General features: G+C 38.6%; 1 protein-coding gene across 5 annotated transcripts in view; it reads right to left on the minus strand.

Annotated features, from left to right (window-relative positions):
• GALNT1 (polypeptide N-acetylgalactosaminyltransferase 1) overlaps nucleotides 1-16372 on the minus strand; it is a 115897-nt gene that overhangs the window by 41264 nt on the left and 58261 nt on the right. For all 5 annotated transcript variants that reach the window (XM_065932361.1, XM_065932363.1, XM_065932359.1 and 2 more), the window contains one exon: nucleotides 13871-14045. In XM_065932361.1, the coding sequence (XP_065788433.1) occupies nucleotides 13871-14045 (175 nt within the window). The remainder of the gene's footprint in view (nucleotides 1-13870; nucleotides 14046-16372) is intronic.

Raw genomic sequence — 16372 nt, forward strand, 5'->3', positions numbered from 1 at the left:
CCTGACACTCTAGCTATATGAGGAGTTAAGCCTACAGCTCAGACAAGCAAGACTTTTCTGGATCCAGATAAGGGGGCGAAAAGGCTGCTCTCTTGGCACTGGCCCCACACTACTCCTCTTCCGCCTCTGGGGGATTGGTCTGAAAAGCACCTGCTGGCCAGTTTTGTCCAGCTCAATGGAGGGGTACTTAACTATCAGTCTGACAGTTCTCATTTAACAGTGCATTGTGAATACACTTCAGAAGCCAGACAGTGAAAAGTAAAAAAGAGTGAAGATGGAAAAGTTTGCTTCGAGTCGCCTTTTCCTGAGAATTGCACTGGGATGGAGAGCTCATTCTCTGGACAGAGGCCTTCTCTGCATCCTAGACCAGCGAGTATTCAAAGCACTAGAGTCTTCCAACAACCCCTGTTAGTGTCCTGACCGTAGAGATAAGGAACCTGAGGTATAGAAAGGTCAAGAAACTTGTCCAAAGCCACAAAGCCAGTAAACAGCAGACCCAGACTTTGCCCGTATCAAGACATTCATGAGAAATTCATATAGATACAATTCAAAAAGTGAGAAAATCTAACAGTGTAGATTAAGAAGTTCCTGGTATGTGCACAGAAGCAATTCCAGAAGAATATGCAGGAGGGCAAGGTGACACAGCAAAATTTGAGATTACAACTAGAAATGTCCTAAAAGTGAAAAATAACATGAGTGTTTGGATCAAAGGGACACTGTACACGCTGAGCACGTAGGTAAATTTACACCTTGACAGACTACAATGGGCCCAGATCTCACCATTAAAGGAATAAAAATAAAACGTGCAGCTTCCAAACCAAGAGACAGAAAAACATGAATACTAAAAATTTTACCAGTTGAAAATGTAGCAATTAGTATTGCAGGGAAGAAAAAAATAAAGATGGTTAAAAAAATACGATTTATTAGACTGAACTTTTTATAAAGTTGTCATTTCTGTAAGTAAAAAATGAATGAATATCCATTTTATTTGGTTCAGCCTTAAAGAAGTCTAAATATATCAACAGTCACAATAAATGTATATGCATCAGACTCAACTATTAAAAACAAAGATTATTAGAGTGATTTAAAAATACAAAATTCAGCCATTTAGTAGAGGTACACTTAAAACAAAAATCATACAGATGGCTATAAATAAAAAAGAAAAAAAGAAAAAAGACGCACCAGGAAAATGTTAAACTAAAAGCGACATAACAATATCAAAATCAGGAGGAAGAAAGTCAATAAAGATACAGTGAACACTGAGTTTAAAAAATACATGTGCATATGGCGCGCACACACACATATACAGAGTAAATTGTCTTAAATGCATCCAATGCAACAAACTTGAAACATAAACTAACAGAATGATATAGAAAGAAAGAAAAGAAAGTGAAGTCTCTGAGCGTGTCCGACTCTTTGCGACCCCATGGACTGTAGCCTACCACGCTACTCTGTCCATGGGATCTTCCAGGCAAGAGTACTGGAATGGGTTGCCATTTCCTTCTCCAGAGGATTTTTCCAACCCAGGGATTGAACCTGGGTCTCCCGCGTTCTAGGCAGACTCTTTACCATCTGAACCACCAGGGAAACTGTCAAATCCACAATCACAGTGGAAGTTTTTAATACAACATAAAAAAACTGCACTTTCTAGATCACAAAGGAGGTTTCAACACATTTCAAAAAGATCAGCTTTATGTACAGATCATTAATCTAGGAATCAATAATAAAAAATAATGAGAAAATCAGAAAGCAAAAGGAAATGTACACAGAAAAATTTTAATGTACTTCTAAGTCAACCTGGGTTAGAAATCAAATGGAAACTACAAACTACTTATAAATGAATAAGTATGAAAGAGCTGGCCTCAAATGAAGCAACTTAGCAAGCACACACTACACATAAAACTAGCGGGATGCACTGACTTGATTCAAAGATGTAAATTTAGTGTTTGATGAATTTATTACGAAACAAAAATGTTTTAAATTAACAGGTTAAGCATTTAATTAAGAAAGTGAAAAAACAGATAAAACACAAAACAGAAGAAAAGACAGTTAAAGAACAAATTTTTTAAAACTGGATAAGCCAAAAGGAAAAACTACTCCTCTTATAAAACTTAAAAATTTCAAACCATTAACAAGACTGCCTAAGGAAAAAAGAGAAAAACAATATTAAAAATGAGAATAGATACATAATTACAGATCTAGTAAAAATGTTTTAAAATCATGAGGTACCTAAGATAATGCTGTGAACAAAACAAAAAAACCAAGCTTTCCAGTTCTTCATGAATTACCCAAATTCTAATTGTGATCTGGCTAACTAAAGATCATAATCTGTAAGCCTTTCCACTGTGTTCTCTGGAATTCATGGTTACTGTCATTAGCAAAATTCCTTATATTCACAATCTCTTCACTGAATATTCCTGCCATATCCTACACTAATTAAAATATCCCCCAAGAATACTATTTCCTGAGTGTTCTTTCAAAAGAAGGCTGGCCTTTATCAACTTCGCTGTACCACTGAGTCTGGAGGTGGGGGGTAAATATCTCCCTTGTTCCTCACTACTGTATCAAGAGTATGTTTCTCCCTCCTCCTGAAGAAGTTTCAGGTCCTTTAAAGACACTGCTACCAGAAACTGCCAACCCACCCTTGTTCAGTCATCTGTCACGTTCCCGACCAACTCTGTCACTAGTCTTGTCATCATACTCTTGGTCATTCGAGTTTCCACGAAGTCGATTTTTCAATAGTTGGCCTCTCAGATCTGTGCTCTGCTTTGCTCTCCTGCACCATATCTCACCCACTTACTTTCATACTATTCCCTTAGATCACATCATTACTGATACTCTCCATTTTAAGCATCCCAATCTCTGGTCACCATTGCTCTTCCACCTCCCAGCCCTCCTCCCCTCCCCTGACATCCAGGCTTATTCCAACTCAGTTACTCCAATAATCCCAGATCTTTATCGTCCTTCATTGGGATCTCCAATCCAGACCCTTCCATCCTTTCACTCGCTGTTACCCTCCTCATGTTTTCCCTTTATTATAATCATCACCTTGTATCTCTCCCTATTCTATTTCACTAGCTTGGCATTATCCCAATCCTCGCTAAATCCAACTTTCTGCTGATTTTGCACCTGCACTGGGGCTGCTGAATTAATACAGAAAACATATGAGCATGGTGACTGGTCTCATTTTCAGATCACAAACACAAACCTTAAGTAGGCTCCTGGCACTAGCCAGTATTCCCACTACAGTTCCTAGTTAACCCCTTCAAACTGCTCATCTCCACAGAGTCCCAATACCTTTCCCACTCTCCTCACACACAGGTGTAACCTCTGTTTCTAATTTCACTGAAAATGCCATCAGATGAGGATTTCCATACCCTCATCAACACACTGACCATCCTGTAGGTTTCTGTGATCATAAACATTGAGCCTCTTCCCTGTTATACAGGCAAAGTCTGAATTATCCCTGTTTCTGTCTGAAACCAATTATATTCCTTCTCATCTACTCAAGTTCAGTGCTCTTACCATAACTCTCCCAAACTTCTCTCAATGGGATCATTTCTATCAATATAGAGACATGTTGTGCTATATGCCCTTGATTGCATGATCCCCCCAGCTTATTGCTCCAATTCTCTTTTTCCAACTGCTACACCTCAAAAGGGCTGCTGTCCTCGCTGTCTCCACTGCTTCCCCTCCCACTGAGCTTCTCCCACTCTTTTCTCATGTTGATTTTATGTGAAGAATAACAGAGTGTAAAAAAAACAACAACATAAATTTAGAGCGAATGAGTTATCACACAACAAATGCTCATGTAATCATGACTCAGATGAAGAAATAGGAACATCATGAGCACCTCCCAAGTCCCTCTTGCTCCTGTTATCTTTTCTTTCCTCTCAAAAGCACTCTTTAGTTTTTCAGAATATATCTTCGATACAGTAGATGCCTCTAGGTAAAGGTAGCCTCCAAACTCTAAGCTCATTTCTTTGGGTTTCTATCTTCTCTCAGATTTTGGCTCTATAATTATTCACTACCTTCTAATCTCTGACTTCTAACCTCTAGACATTTTCAAGCAGATGATTTTTTATGTATTTTTTCCCAACTCTCTATATGTTCTCAACTAGAGAGTTGGTCCAGACCACCAGCCATATAGAAATGGAAAGTTTCCCCATTCTATTAAATCATGATTTCACTCCTATTACTCCAAAGGTACAATTCTGTCCAGTAACCTCCACACACTGAAATCCACTGGTCAATTTAGACGTCTCACCTTACTTCACCTCTCAGTACATTTAACATAGTTGGCCAGCTCCTCCTTGAGACATTATTTCACCTCTCCTCAGCCTCTTGCTAGATCTTCCTTCTTTTCTCAATCTTTGACGGCTGGAACCCTCTTTTTCACCTCATCCACTCCTGGTGGATAATAGCCGAATATCTCAACCAGTACTGTCTTTATATTCTCTTGTTCCTTTAGTGACTCCAGCTGCAACCTCTCCCCTGAATGCCAGGATCTTATAAATATGTGCTAACAATTATTGATTTCTATTCCCATATTTCTACTCTCCTCTTCTTTCCATCTTGGCAAGAAATTATCACTATATGTAAACTATCACTATAATACAGATAGCTCATCACGTCTGTTTTTTTCTTTTGCTCCACACCCTATCTGTCAGCACTGACAGCCTCTGTCTTAAACATACAATCAGAATTTGAGTTCTTCACCTTGACCATGCCTCTATTAATCTTACTCCTGCCACTCTTATACTCTGCATGAATATCTCATCCACTGCAGCTGGAAAACATAAACTGGTGAAACCACAGTGGGAGCAATTTTTAAAAAATCCTATGAAATTTAAAGTGCATTCCTCTCAGCACAATTATTTCATATCTCTGTGAAACTGACCATAATCCATGGTAACAAATACATTTTACAGTAATCCAGAACATATATTCTGAAACAATGATTAATGAAAAACAAACTTATTACATGAAACATACTCTGATTATCTTCTATTTCACTAATTAAAATGCTAACAGGTACTCACATTGTGTATGAAATACCATTTTAAAAAAAAACAAACTTAAAAAAAAAAGAAAACAAACTTAAGGCCTAAGGTTTTCTAAATTGACCTCATATCCATTAACAGCTGAAGGGTCATGACCTGCAATTTAGGTTTTTTAATTTAATTTGCTTTATTTTTCAGCTGTACCACACAGTATGTGGGATCACAGCTCCCCACCCAGGGATTGAACTTGTACCCCCTACATTGGAAGCTCTGAGTCTTAATCACTGGACCACCAGCGAAGTCCCAAAATCCACATTCGGAAAGCACTGTTCCAGAGAAAACTTTTACATCTGTACAAGAGATGTAACAACATGTTGGCTAAAAAAGGATATTTATAGATACTTTGTAACTTTAAAATATAAACCCTTAAGTTAAAGCACAATCAGTAAACTATGATGCAAATTCACACAATGGACTTCTACAAAGCACTTAAAATGAATAACCTAGAATTACATGTAATGACATGGCCAAATTTCAAAATCAATGCTTAAACAAAAACAGTTTTAAAGTTGTAGAGGAATATGTACATATGCTGTACTAGCATTTGTTAAAACTATGAAACTATACTATATATTATTTAGGTAGGTAGGTAGACAGAAAGACATGCAGCAGTGATAAATGCAAAAAATCAGACCTATAGTTAGGGAAGAATGGAATATAACTGGGGAGGGATACACAAATGGTTTCAAATGTAGCTGTAAAGTTTTACTGCTAAAAACAAAATATGAAGAGAATATGGCAACTTATTGAGATTCAATAAAGTTAGTAGTTGGTACAAAGCTTTGTTATCTCCTACAACTTTCTGAATTTTTAGACCATTTCATTCAAAAAGATTAGGAGACCACCAGTAAAAATGGAAAATGCAAAAGAAAAAAACTTCAAGTATTTTAAAACATTTTTTTTTTTTTAAACTATATCATGTTTGTCTTAGGGCAACAGATAAAAAATCAGGGAACTCACTAGACTTGTAAAACAAAAAAATTTACATTTCATGAAGCAGGTAGAAAATCACATTCTAAGAGGATACAGATACAAAGAGTAAGATTTGGGTAACTGGTAGCCCAGTGGTTAAGAATATGCCTCCCAAAGTAGGGGATGCAGGTTCAGTCCCGATCCCACATACCGAGGGGCAACTAAGCCCGCATGCTCTAGAGCTCACACACCCCAACCAGAGAAGCCCACTCTGCAATGAAGACTCAGCACAGTCAAAACAACAACAAAGAATAGTAATTATATTACAATACTGTTTACAAAATTTTACTTAACTGAAACAAAATATACATCAGCCTTGGAACTACTATTTACAGAATTATAACAAAGTCACTGGAAACACCTGAAAGAATACAAAACTGTAGGTCTTAAAAATTGTAAGCTGAGCAATTTTCAGAAATTCATCAAAATCATCTAAAAGAACCTTATCTGAAATGAGAAAACAGAATTCTGTAGATTTTGATGTGTTTCCAGAATTTTATCTAAACTTAGAAGGAACAGTTAACAAAATGAGGGGAAAAAAAGTAACTTTCAGTAATTAGGTCGAGAAAGAAGGGACTAAGAAGTCAGAAGCCCTGGATTCAAGCCTGATTCAATTGTTCTGGGCTACAGCAATCTCTCTGAGGCACTTACCAGCAGCTTGCCACATGGGACTGATAATTTTTTTTAAACCAAATTAAAATTACTTTAAAAACTAGAAAGAATAAAAAAAAAAATAAAGGAAATCCTAAATAGTAATTAGATGTTAATAAAAAATAAAAAATAAAAATAAAAACTAGAAAGAAGAAAAGGCTATTGTTATACTAAACATCTCACAAATATTTCCATGAATAAAAAAGTAAATTGCAGGGTTTTATGTCTATATTTTTAAGAAGTCAGAAAACAATGGCAAGCACTTAGTAATTAAAAATTTAACAAATAAAAGAAATTCAAAAGAATAGCTGAAAGACAGCCTAAGAGTTCTCCCTGGAAGTAAACAGAAAGATGAGAAAAGATAAAAATAAAAGGGACTAAGAGAATCAATGCAAGTAGTCCAAAGCCTCGCTAATAGCAGTTTCAGTGAGAGAACACAGACTGATGGGACATACCATTTGCATGCTTAGTAGCTTCTGACTCTTTAAGACCCTTTGGACTACAGCCCTCCAGGCTCCTCTGTTCATGGAATTCTCCAGGCAACAATACTGGAGTGGGCTGACACTTCCTACTCCAGGGGATCTTCCCAACCCAGGGACTGAACTGGCATCTCCCAAGTCTCCTGCATTGCCAGGAGGATTCTTTACCACTGAGCCACCTGGGAAGCCCAATGGGACATATAATAGACCTGTCTAATAAGCCACAACTCATTTGACTTCAAGGATATTGGTACAAAACACCTTTAACTTACCGATCTACAAGGAGGAGAGGAACAATCAATGCTATCAGTGATGCAGTTAGCAAAATGCAGGCTCAGGAAGGACATAAGACACTGTGAAAGTGAGTGAGTCACTCAGTCGTGTCCAACTCTTTGCGATTCTATGGACTATACAGTCTGTGGAATTTCTCTAAGCCAGAATACTGGCATGGGTAGCCTGTCCCTTCTCTAGGGGATCTTCCCAACCCAGGGATCGAACCCAGGTCTTCTGCATTACAGGCTGATTCTTTACCAGCTGAGCCAACAAGGGAAGGCCATAAGACACTTTACCTGGTTTTCAAATAATAAACCATGAGGGTAAAAAAGAAGAGGTAACCTACAGACTGAGAAAGACTTGAGAGAGATACCTACCAGTTGCAATCCTGAAACAAACACTATTTAAAAAGGGAAATATATGACATAACTAGGAAATGTAAACACTAACTGGGTATTTCAGGTTACCAAGGAATCACTATTAATATATTTTGAGGTATGAAAAATGGTACCATGATTTCTCTTTTTCCCTGATTCTAGGAGTCCTATCTTTCAGAGATAAATACTGTAATATTTACAAACGGTATGTCTCCCTCTGGGACTGGGGAATCTGCTTCTCATCTCACTCACCTGATTGATCCCCCAAATCCACAAGCCATGTGGGCTTCTCCAAAGCGCCACTCCTGTCATGTCAGCTGGCTGACCCCAGTCAATGATCCAAGTGAGAATAAAAGACCAAGCTGGAAACCACAGTGTATTTTATAACCTGTCCTTCATGGATCACAGCTTTTTTGTGGCAAAGGGGCTTGCATAACTCAGTGAAGTTATGAGCCATACCATGCAGGGCCACCCAAGACGGATGGGTCATAGTGAATACTTCTAACAAAATGTGGTCCACTGGAGGAGGAAATGGCAACACAATCCAATATTCTTGCCACAAGAATTCCATGAACAGTATGAAAAGGCAGAAAGACAGGACACTGGAAGATGACACTTCATCACCTGTACTGTTATCTGCCGGTCATACAGACCAACCCTGGCACAATATAGAAAGAGACATCCAGAGAGTAAATACCAGGAGATGGAGATTGTTGCAGGACATCTTAGAGGGTATAAATGAGGCTACACAATAGAACTTTCAGGAATTATCGAAGCAAGGTGATGAATACATTAGAGTTCACATTATTATCTCTATTTTGTATATATTTGAAAATTTCCATAATAAAAAGCTTTTCAGAATGTTTTTAAACAAAGAATAAAAGCACACAGATGGAATAAGAAGGTTTAAGGGTGGGAGAAAAAGGCTCTTCAGTAGTAGTAGTGATTTTGTGCCACTTCCACCTGGAAGCAGCCTAGTCCCACAGAGACCCAATGGTTGCAGAAAGACTGTTTTAGCAGCTGGACTAGCAATCCAGCACAAAGCAAGAGTTTTTCAAGTCTGAGAGTTCTCATGAAGCCCCAAATTTGGTGTACAAGCATAAGTATCACATCATTTAAACACTGATCTCCCTATCATAAAGTTGTTCACTCTGCAAAAACTAGTGCTTATAATACAATTAAAAACTACTCATTAATAAAAGTATCTTCAAGAACCACATGAAAGACTTCTAGAAAACACTTAATAAAATGTATTGATAGCAGTGATGTATTTAGGGGAATTATTAAAGTGCAAAAACAACTCTCCTATAAACAGTAATAGTTAAGGTTCTTTTAAACATTACTGAATCTGAGACTTCCCTGAGAAACCTAGCTTGCTTCAATAGCCATTAAATTATTCAGAAAGTACAGTTTGTGAAAATCTAAGTTTATAATGAAGCTTCTTTTGATTGATGTCCACTTAACCAGTTTGCTAGATGAACAGATACTCTCCAGCCCCTTAGTATAGGCACAGTATTCAATGGTTTCCTTATTCTGACTTTATTCAAACCCATGCCATGTAATGATAAACCATGACTGCATTCTGTGAGCAATTTTTAAAAAAATGTTCCCTGGAGTATGTTTTCATGTGTTTGTTAGCCATCTGTATGTCTTCTTTGGAGAAATGTTTATTTAGGTCTTTTTCCCACTTTTTGATTGGGTTGTTTTTCTGGTATTGACTTGTCTGAGCAGCTTGTATATTTTGGAAATTAATCCTTTGTCAGTTGTTTCATTTGCTATTATTTTCTCCCATTCTGAAGGTTGTCTTTTCACCTTGTTATAGTTTGCTCTGCTGTGCAAAAGCTTTTAAATTTAATTAGAGTCCGCTAGTTTATTTTTGTTTTTATTCCCATTACTCTATGAGGTGGGTCATAGAGGATCCTGCTGTGATTTATATCACAGAGTGTTCTGTTTTCCTCTAAGAGTTTTACAGTTTCTGGTCTTACATTTAGGTCTTTAATCCATTTTGAGTTTATCTTTGTGTATGGTGTTAGGAAGTTCTCTAATTTCATTCTTTTACATGTAGCTGCCCAGTTTTCCCAGCACAACTTACTGAAGAGGCGATCTTTGTCCCACTGTAATATTCCTGCCTCCTTTGGTCTAATATCCTTGACCCCTTGCCTCCAAAAATATGGTACCCATAGGCATGCAGGTTTATCTCTGGGCTATCTTGTTCCACTGGTCTGTATTTCTATTTTTGTGCCAGTGCCATACTGTCTTGATGACTGTAGCTTTGTGGTATAGTCTGAAGTCAGGAAGGTTGACTTCTCCAGCTACATTCTTTCTCAAGATTGCGTTGGCTATTTGGGGTCTTCTGTGTTTCAAATTATGAATTGCAAAATTTTTGTTCCAGTTCTGTGAAAAATGCCATTGGTAATTTGATAGGGATCACACTGAATGTGTAGACTGCATTTGGTAGTATAGTCATTTTCACAATATCAACTCCCTGGAATTAATGAGTTTTTTTTTTTTTTTTTCTTGTGATGCTTTTCTATGTAATTATTACTAGTTTTCCATTGCCTTCTTCAGTGGACCATGTTTTGTCAGAACTCTCCACCATGACCCAACTGTCTTGGGTGGCCCTACACAACATGGCTCACAGTTTCATTGAGTTACTCAAGGCTGTAATCCATGTGATCATTTTGGTTAGTTTCCTGTGATTGTGGTTTTCATTCTGGAGGCCACAGGATTGCAGTTCTTGCTTTTCTGTCTGCTCTCTGATGCATGAGGATAAGAGGCTTGTGCAAGCGTCTTGATGGGAGGGACTGGCTGTTGGGAAAATGCACCTTGCTCTGGTGGGCAGGGTCATGCTCAGTAAATCTTCAATACAATTTTCTGCTGATGGATGGGGCTGTGCTCCCTCCCAGTAGTTTGGCCTGAGGTGGACCAGTCCTGGGAGTCTGCAGTCTCCATGACAGAGATAGAGGCTCTGTGATAGCACTAATGGCAAGAGGACTTATGTCAACATGCCATGCCTCCCAGGACTGCTGCTGCCAGTACCCCTGACCAGAAGGCAGGCCACTGTTGGTTCATGCCTCTGCAGGAGACAAAACATGGTCCACTGGAGAAGAGAATGACAAAACACTTCAGTATTCCTGCCTTGAGAACACCATCAACAGGATGAAAAAAAGGTAAAAAGATATGAAACTGGAAGATGGGCACCATCCCTGTAGGTCAGTAGGTGTCCAATACTCTACTGGGGAAGAGCAGAGAAATAGCTCCAGAAAGAGAGAAGAGGCTGAGCCAAAGTGCAAATAATGCACTTTGTATCTGGTGGTGAAAGTAAAGTCTGATGCTGTAAAGAACAATACTGCACAGGAACTTGAAATGTTAGGCCCATGAATCAGGTAAATTGGATGTGCTCAAACAGGAGATGGCAAGAGTGAACACTGACATTTAAGAATCAGTAAACTAAAATGGATGGGAATGGGAAATTTAATTCAGAGGACCATTATATCTACTACTGTGGGCAACAATTCCTTAGAAGAAATGGGAGTAGCCCTCATAGTCAACAGGAGTTCAAAATGCAGTACCTGGGTGCAATCTAAAAACCAAGAGAATGATCTTGGTTCATTTGCAAGGTAAACCATTCAACATCACAGTAATCCAAGTCTATACCTCAACCACTAATGCCAAAAAAGCTGAAGTCGAACAGTTCTATGAACAACTACAAGACTTCCTAGAACTAACAGCAAAAAGAGATGTCCTTTTCATTATAGAGGACTGAAATGCAAAAGTAGAAAGTCAAGAGATACCTGAAGAAACAAAGAAGTTTGGAGTACAAATGAAGAAGGGCAAAGACTAACAGAGTTGTGCCAAGAGAATTTACTGGTCATAGCAAACACCCTCTCCTGGTAACACTAGAGACGACTCTACACATGGACATCACCAGATGGTCAATACTGAAATCAGAATGACTATATTCTTTGCAGCCAATGATGGAGAAGCTCTATACAGTCAGCAAAAACAAGACCTGGAGCTGACTGCAGCTCAGATCATAAGCTCCTTATTGCAAAATTCAAACTTCAATGGAAGAAAAGTAGGGAAAACCACTAGGCCATTCAGGTATGACCTAAATCAAATCTCTTATGATTATACAGTGGAAGTGACAAATAGATGCAAGGGATTAGATCTGATACACAGGAGTGCCTGAGGAACTATGGATGGAGGTTTGAAACACCGTACAAAAGGTGGTGACCAAAATCATCCCCCAGGAAAAAGAAACAGAAGAAAGCAAAATTCAAGAAAGCCTCCTGTCTGAGGAGGCCTTTCCAACAACTGAGAAAAGAAGAGAAGTGAAAAGCAAAGGAAATACTTAATGGATATACCCAACTGAATGCAGAATCCCAAAGAATAGCAAGGAGAAGTAAGACAGCCTTCTTAAGCGAACAATACAAAGAAATAAAGGAAAACAATAAAATGGGAAAGACTATACATCTCTTCAAGAAAATCAGAGATACCAAGAGAACATTTCACGCAAAAATGGGCAAAATAAAGGTCAGGAATAGGGCCTAACAGAGGCAGAAAAGATCAAGAAGAGCTGGCAAGAATACACAGAATTGTACAAAAAAGGACTTAACGGTCCTGATAATCACGATGGTGTAGAGACTCACCTACAGCCAGACATCCTGGAGTGTGAAGTCAAGTGGGCCTTAGGAAGTATTACTACGAACAAAGCTAGGTGGTGATGGAATTCTAACTGAATAGACAGTCTTTGCTTCCTCCCTTGCTTAAAGTTCTGAACTACACTTTCCATGTTTGAGAGTTTTCTGTGATGTCTAGTATTTCTTGGTTACCTAACATTAAAAACAGAACACCAAGAAACTGACTGTAAGCTCTCAGTATGTGAGGCTTTCTGACTATGAGTTTTCTTCATTGGAGTGATCAGGCTACCGTCATTAAATTGGAGCGTCTCTGATGTCAGTGTCTGCAGTTGTTTTCCTTTTCTCTAGGGCTAGTCCAATTCTTTTGAAAAAGATCCTCCAATCTCTTGCCTGGTGGGACAAAGCTCAGCTGCTGGCATTACTGAAGCATTACCACAGAAGGAAAGGTGGTTAAGGGTGTCTCACAGCTAGAATGTTCACTTTGTCCACCTTTCTCTGGACAGCTCCCTTGCTCTTAACAGCGCCTGTTGTCCTCTAGTCCGGACACCTGTATCACATGGCACAGCTGGACATTAGGTGCTGGCGGGACTGTCAGTTCGTACAACCATCTTAGAAGAATGTGCTAAAGCTATGTAAGTGTATACCCTATTCCTTTCCCCAATATATACACCAAATAGAAATGAGAACCTAGGTCTTCCTAAAACATTCACAGAAATATCACCATAGCCTTTATTCATAATAATGAAAAAGTGGAAACACCCCAAATATCTATCAGTGTGTAAGTTATGGTATATTCATATAACAACCACCACACTGCAATGGAAAACAAGTTTCTGGTATATGCAACAACATGGATCTCAGAGACACCAGACTATAAACAGTATAGATGCATCTATAAAAAGCTCAAAGAAAGACAAAACTAATCTATGTTTAAGATCAAAACAATGGCTGCCCCTGGGGTTGGGAGTACTGATTGGAAAGGAACATAAGAGAACTTTTAGAGGTGATGAAAATGTTCTATAATTTGATTTGGACAATGATTAGACAGGATAACATGTATGTAGCAATTCACTAATTTGTATGCTTATGACTGTATACTTCACTGTTTTAAGATACACACAACTTAAAATGATCCTTTATAAAATTGATTATATAAGTGCTTTGGTAATAATGAGGTTTAAAATCCCTACTAAATGCATCAAGATAAACAATTATCTTTCAAAGCCTAAAACACATGGTTCCAATGATCTCTAGAACTTAAGATATTATTTTACCAGCATTTAGTTATTTCTTAAGTGGAGGGTGGTGGTCAGAAGTAACTCGGCGATGTAACATTCATTTCAAGAATAGTCAACACTAAAGTGCAATTTACTGAGAATTCAGAACATATCAGGACCACACTAGGTACTTACCCTTCTAACCTAACATCTGGTAGAGATCTGTTGAGTGCAATCATCTCACTTGCCATTAAATTGAACTGATTGATTTTAAACATCTCTTTCATCTTTTCTTGATCCTCTTTAGGAATGACGACTGGTTTCCCCATTTCTCCAGGACCTTCATGAGGCTTTTGTACTGGCTCTAGAACTAAGAATAAGGAGGAAATTTAACTAACATTAATTTTATAGCAATTAATTCATGTTTCTATTGAATAACCTTTATGTTTAAACTATGTCCTCAACAACCAGAGCCACCTCTGAGCCCACCCTCTACCAATCTGGGACACAGCCTAGGGGCTGCCCTGTCCCTTGCTTCCACACTGTGCCCTGACTCCAGACCTTCTCACCATGCACCACTCCCTTGAATCACTGCATGGCCCTGGCACTCCCATCTCGAATACCGTGGCCACAGTAACTTCTCTAAAGCACAGTCTTCATTGTGCTATTCCCATGGTCTCTGGGAGTCTAATCTCTTTAACAGGAAATTTAAGTTCCCAAACATACCACCCGCTGGGCTCTCCGCTTCCCAGCCCCCAGATGCTCACCCTCCCGCAAGCAGCGCCTCCAGCTCTCCTCTCTGTGCCGCAGGCCTACCTGCGTGGGTGCCTCTGCCCACACTGGCCTCCTCCCTTGGCACCTCCCACCTCTACCTGCGCAACACCAAACCCACACTAGTCCTTCAAGGCCCAGCTACGATGGCTTCTCTCCTGCAGCTTTTCTGTATCTCTCTCAAGTGCCGGCTTGCTACTTTTGACCACGTCATTTCATCCAGGGCTCTATGTCTCTAACCAATTGTTGTTGTTGTTTAGATGCTCAGTCGTGTCCGACTCTTTCTGACCCCATGAACTGTAGCCCGCCAGGCTCCTCTGTCCATGAGATTTCCCAGGCAAGAATACTGGAGTGGGTTGCCATTCCCTTCTCCAGGGGATTGTCCCGACCCAGGGATCAAAACTGCATCTCCTGCATTGGCAGGCAGATTCTCTATCACTGAGCCAGAAGCAAAGTCCCTCTAATCAACAGCTCTCCCTAATTATAATTGCTAAACATGCCTATGACACCCCACCTAGCTAGATTATGATTTATTAGCTGGAGTTTTTTGTTTATTCATGTACCTTCTGTGGAGTTTAGCAGTGTTTAACAGGCATTTTATAACTATATGCTAAATTAATACATGAGTACAAGTGTTATTCAAAATAAATCACAATGAAATCCTAGAATTAACAATAGTAGACATTATAATAAGCATTATGCAAGGTGGAACATCAAGAAATGTAATTCTAATCAGAAGTAATGTTGTCTCTTAACATAGAGTTGTTTCTCAGTATCCATGAGGGCCTAGTTCCAAGACACCTGTCACCCCGCCCTGTGGATACCAAAATCCGCAGATGTGCAAATCCTTTATATAAAAAGGTATGTGGCACAATCACCCCTCCGTATAATCCACAGATACGGAGGACTGGCTGTATTAGTAAAAAGAAGAATATTTCTGACCAGCAAATCCCAAATCTTGTTCCTAGTTATATACTTTTGAGATATTAAAAAGTGTTCCAAGAAAAACGTTGTTTTATGTTTATGTTCTAGAATATAATATGTCCTAGAATATATTAAATTTGAAAAAATTCTGTTAAACTTCCCACCTAAAAGGGACGGATAGAGAATGAAGTGAGGGTAAGAATGGGATGAAACTATCTGTTTATACATTACTTGTTTTTTAAGCGCAAAGTTTTATTCTCCGGCAGTGTGTTTTTAAGGTATCCCCCCAAAGTCTCTGGATGAAAATGTCTGAAGACATCACGGTAGTAGACAAACCAGGAGTTCTCTTCAGACAGGCTTTGCCCGACTAAGAACAGCGCTTGTCGGCAAAGCTGGCCTACAAGACGACTGTCCAGAGCAGGTACAAAGCAACCTATCCATACCAGAACTGCAGAATATTACTCACTATGCCTTCAACATAAAACATAAACAGAACATAAAATCTGTTTTAAAGAACTATCAAGGAAAAAATGGTGTATAATAATTTTCCCCATTCTCAGAAGCTTAGAAACTGATTTCAGGAAGGAAGTTAAAATATTAGGAAATAACTTGAAAAATCATTGGAAACTCTCTGTAATACAATTTAAAAAAACAAATCCTATCTAATGTTTGCCAAGTAAGTTCTTTAAATATAAGAATTTAAAAAAAAATTCTCAGTGACAAAAATTTTCAATAAGTATAATAAAAACTATAAGTACAGAAACATAATGCTCATATAAACTTTTAAAACTTAAAAAACCATAAATTATTAAACTCTCACAGTCAGTTTCTACTTACCTGTCTCTGAAAATAAAGAGCAATGAGCAGACTTGGGGATTGGGACACTCAGGGGTCAGTACAAAGCACTGGAGTTCTGGAAGTCACACTTACCTTTTGTGCATGGCACAGACAAATAGTAGGTGGGAGACATCTAGTGGCCCTGGTTATAAATATCCTTCTGTT

The sequence above is a fragment of the Muntiacus reevesi genome, chromosome 4, assembly GCF_963930625.1.
Source record: "Muntiacus reevesi chromosome 4, mMunRee1.1, whole genome shotgun sequence".
Taxonomy (NCBI): domain Eukaryota; kingdom Metazoa; phylum Chordata; class Mammalia; order Artiodactyla; family Cervidae; genus Muntiacus; species Muntiacus reevesi.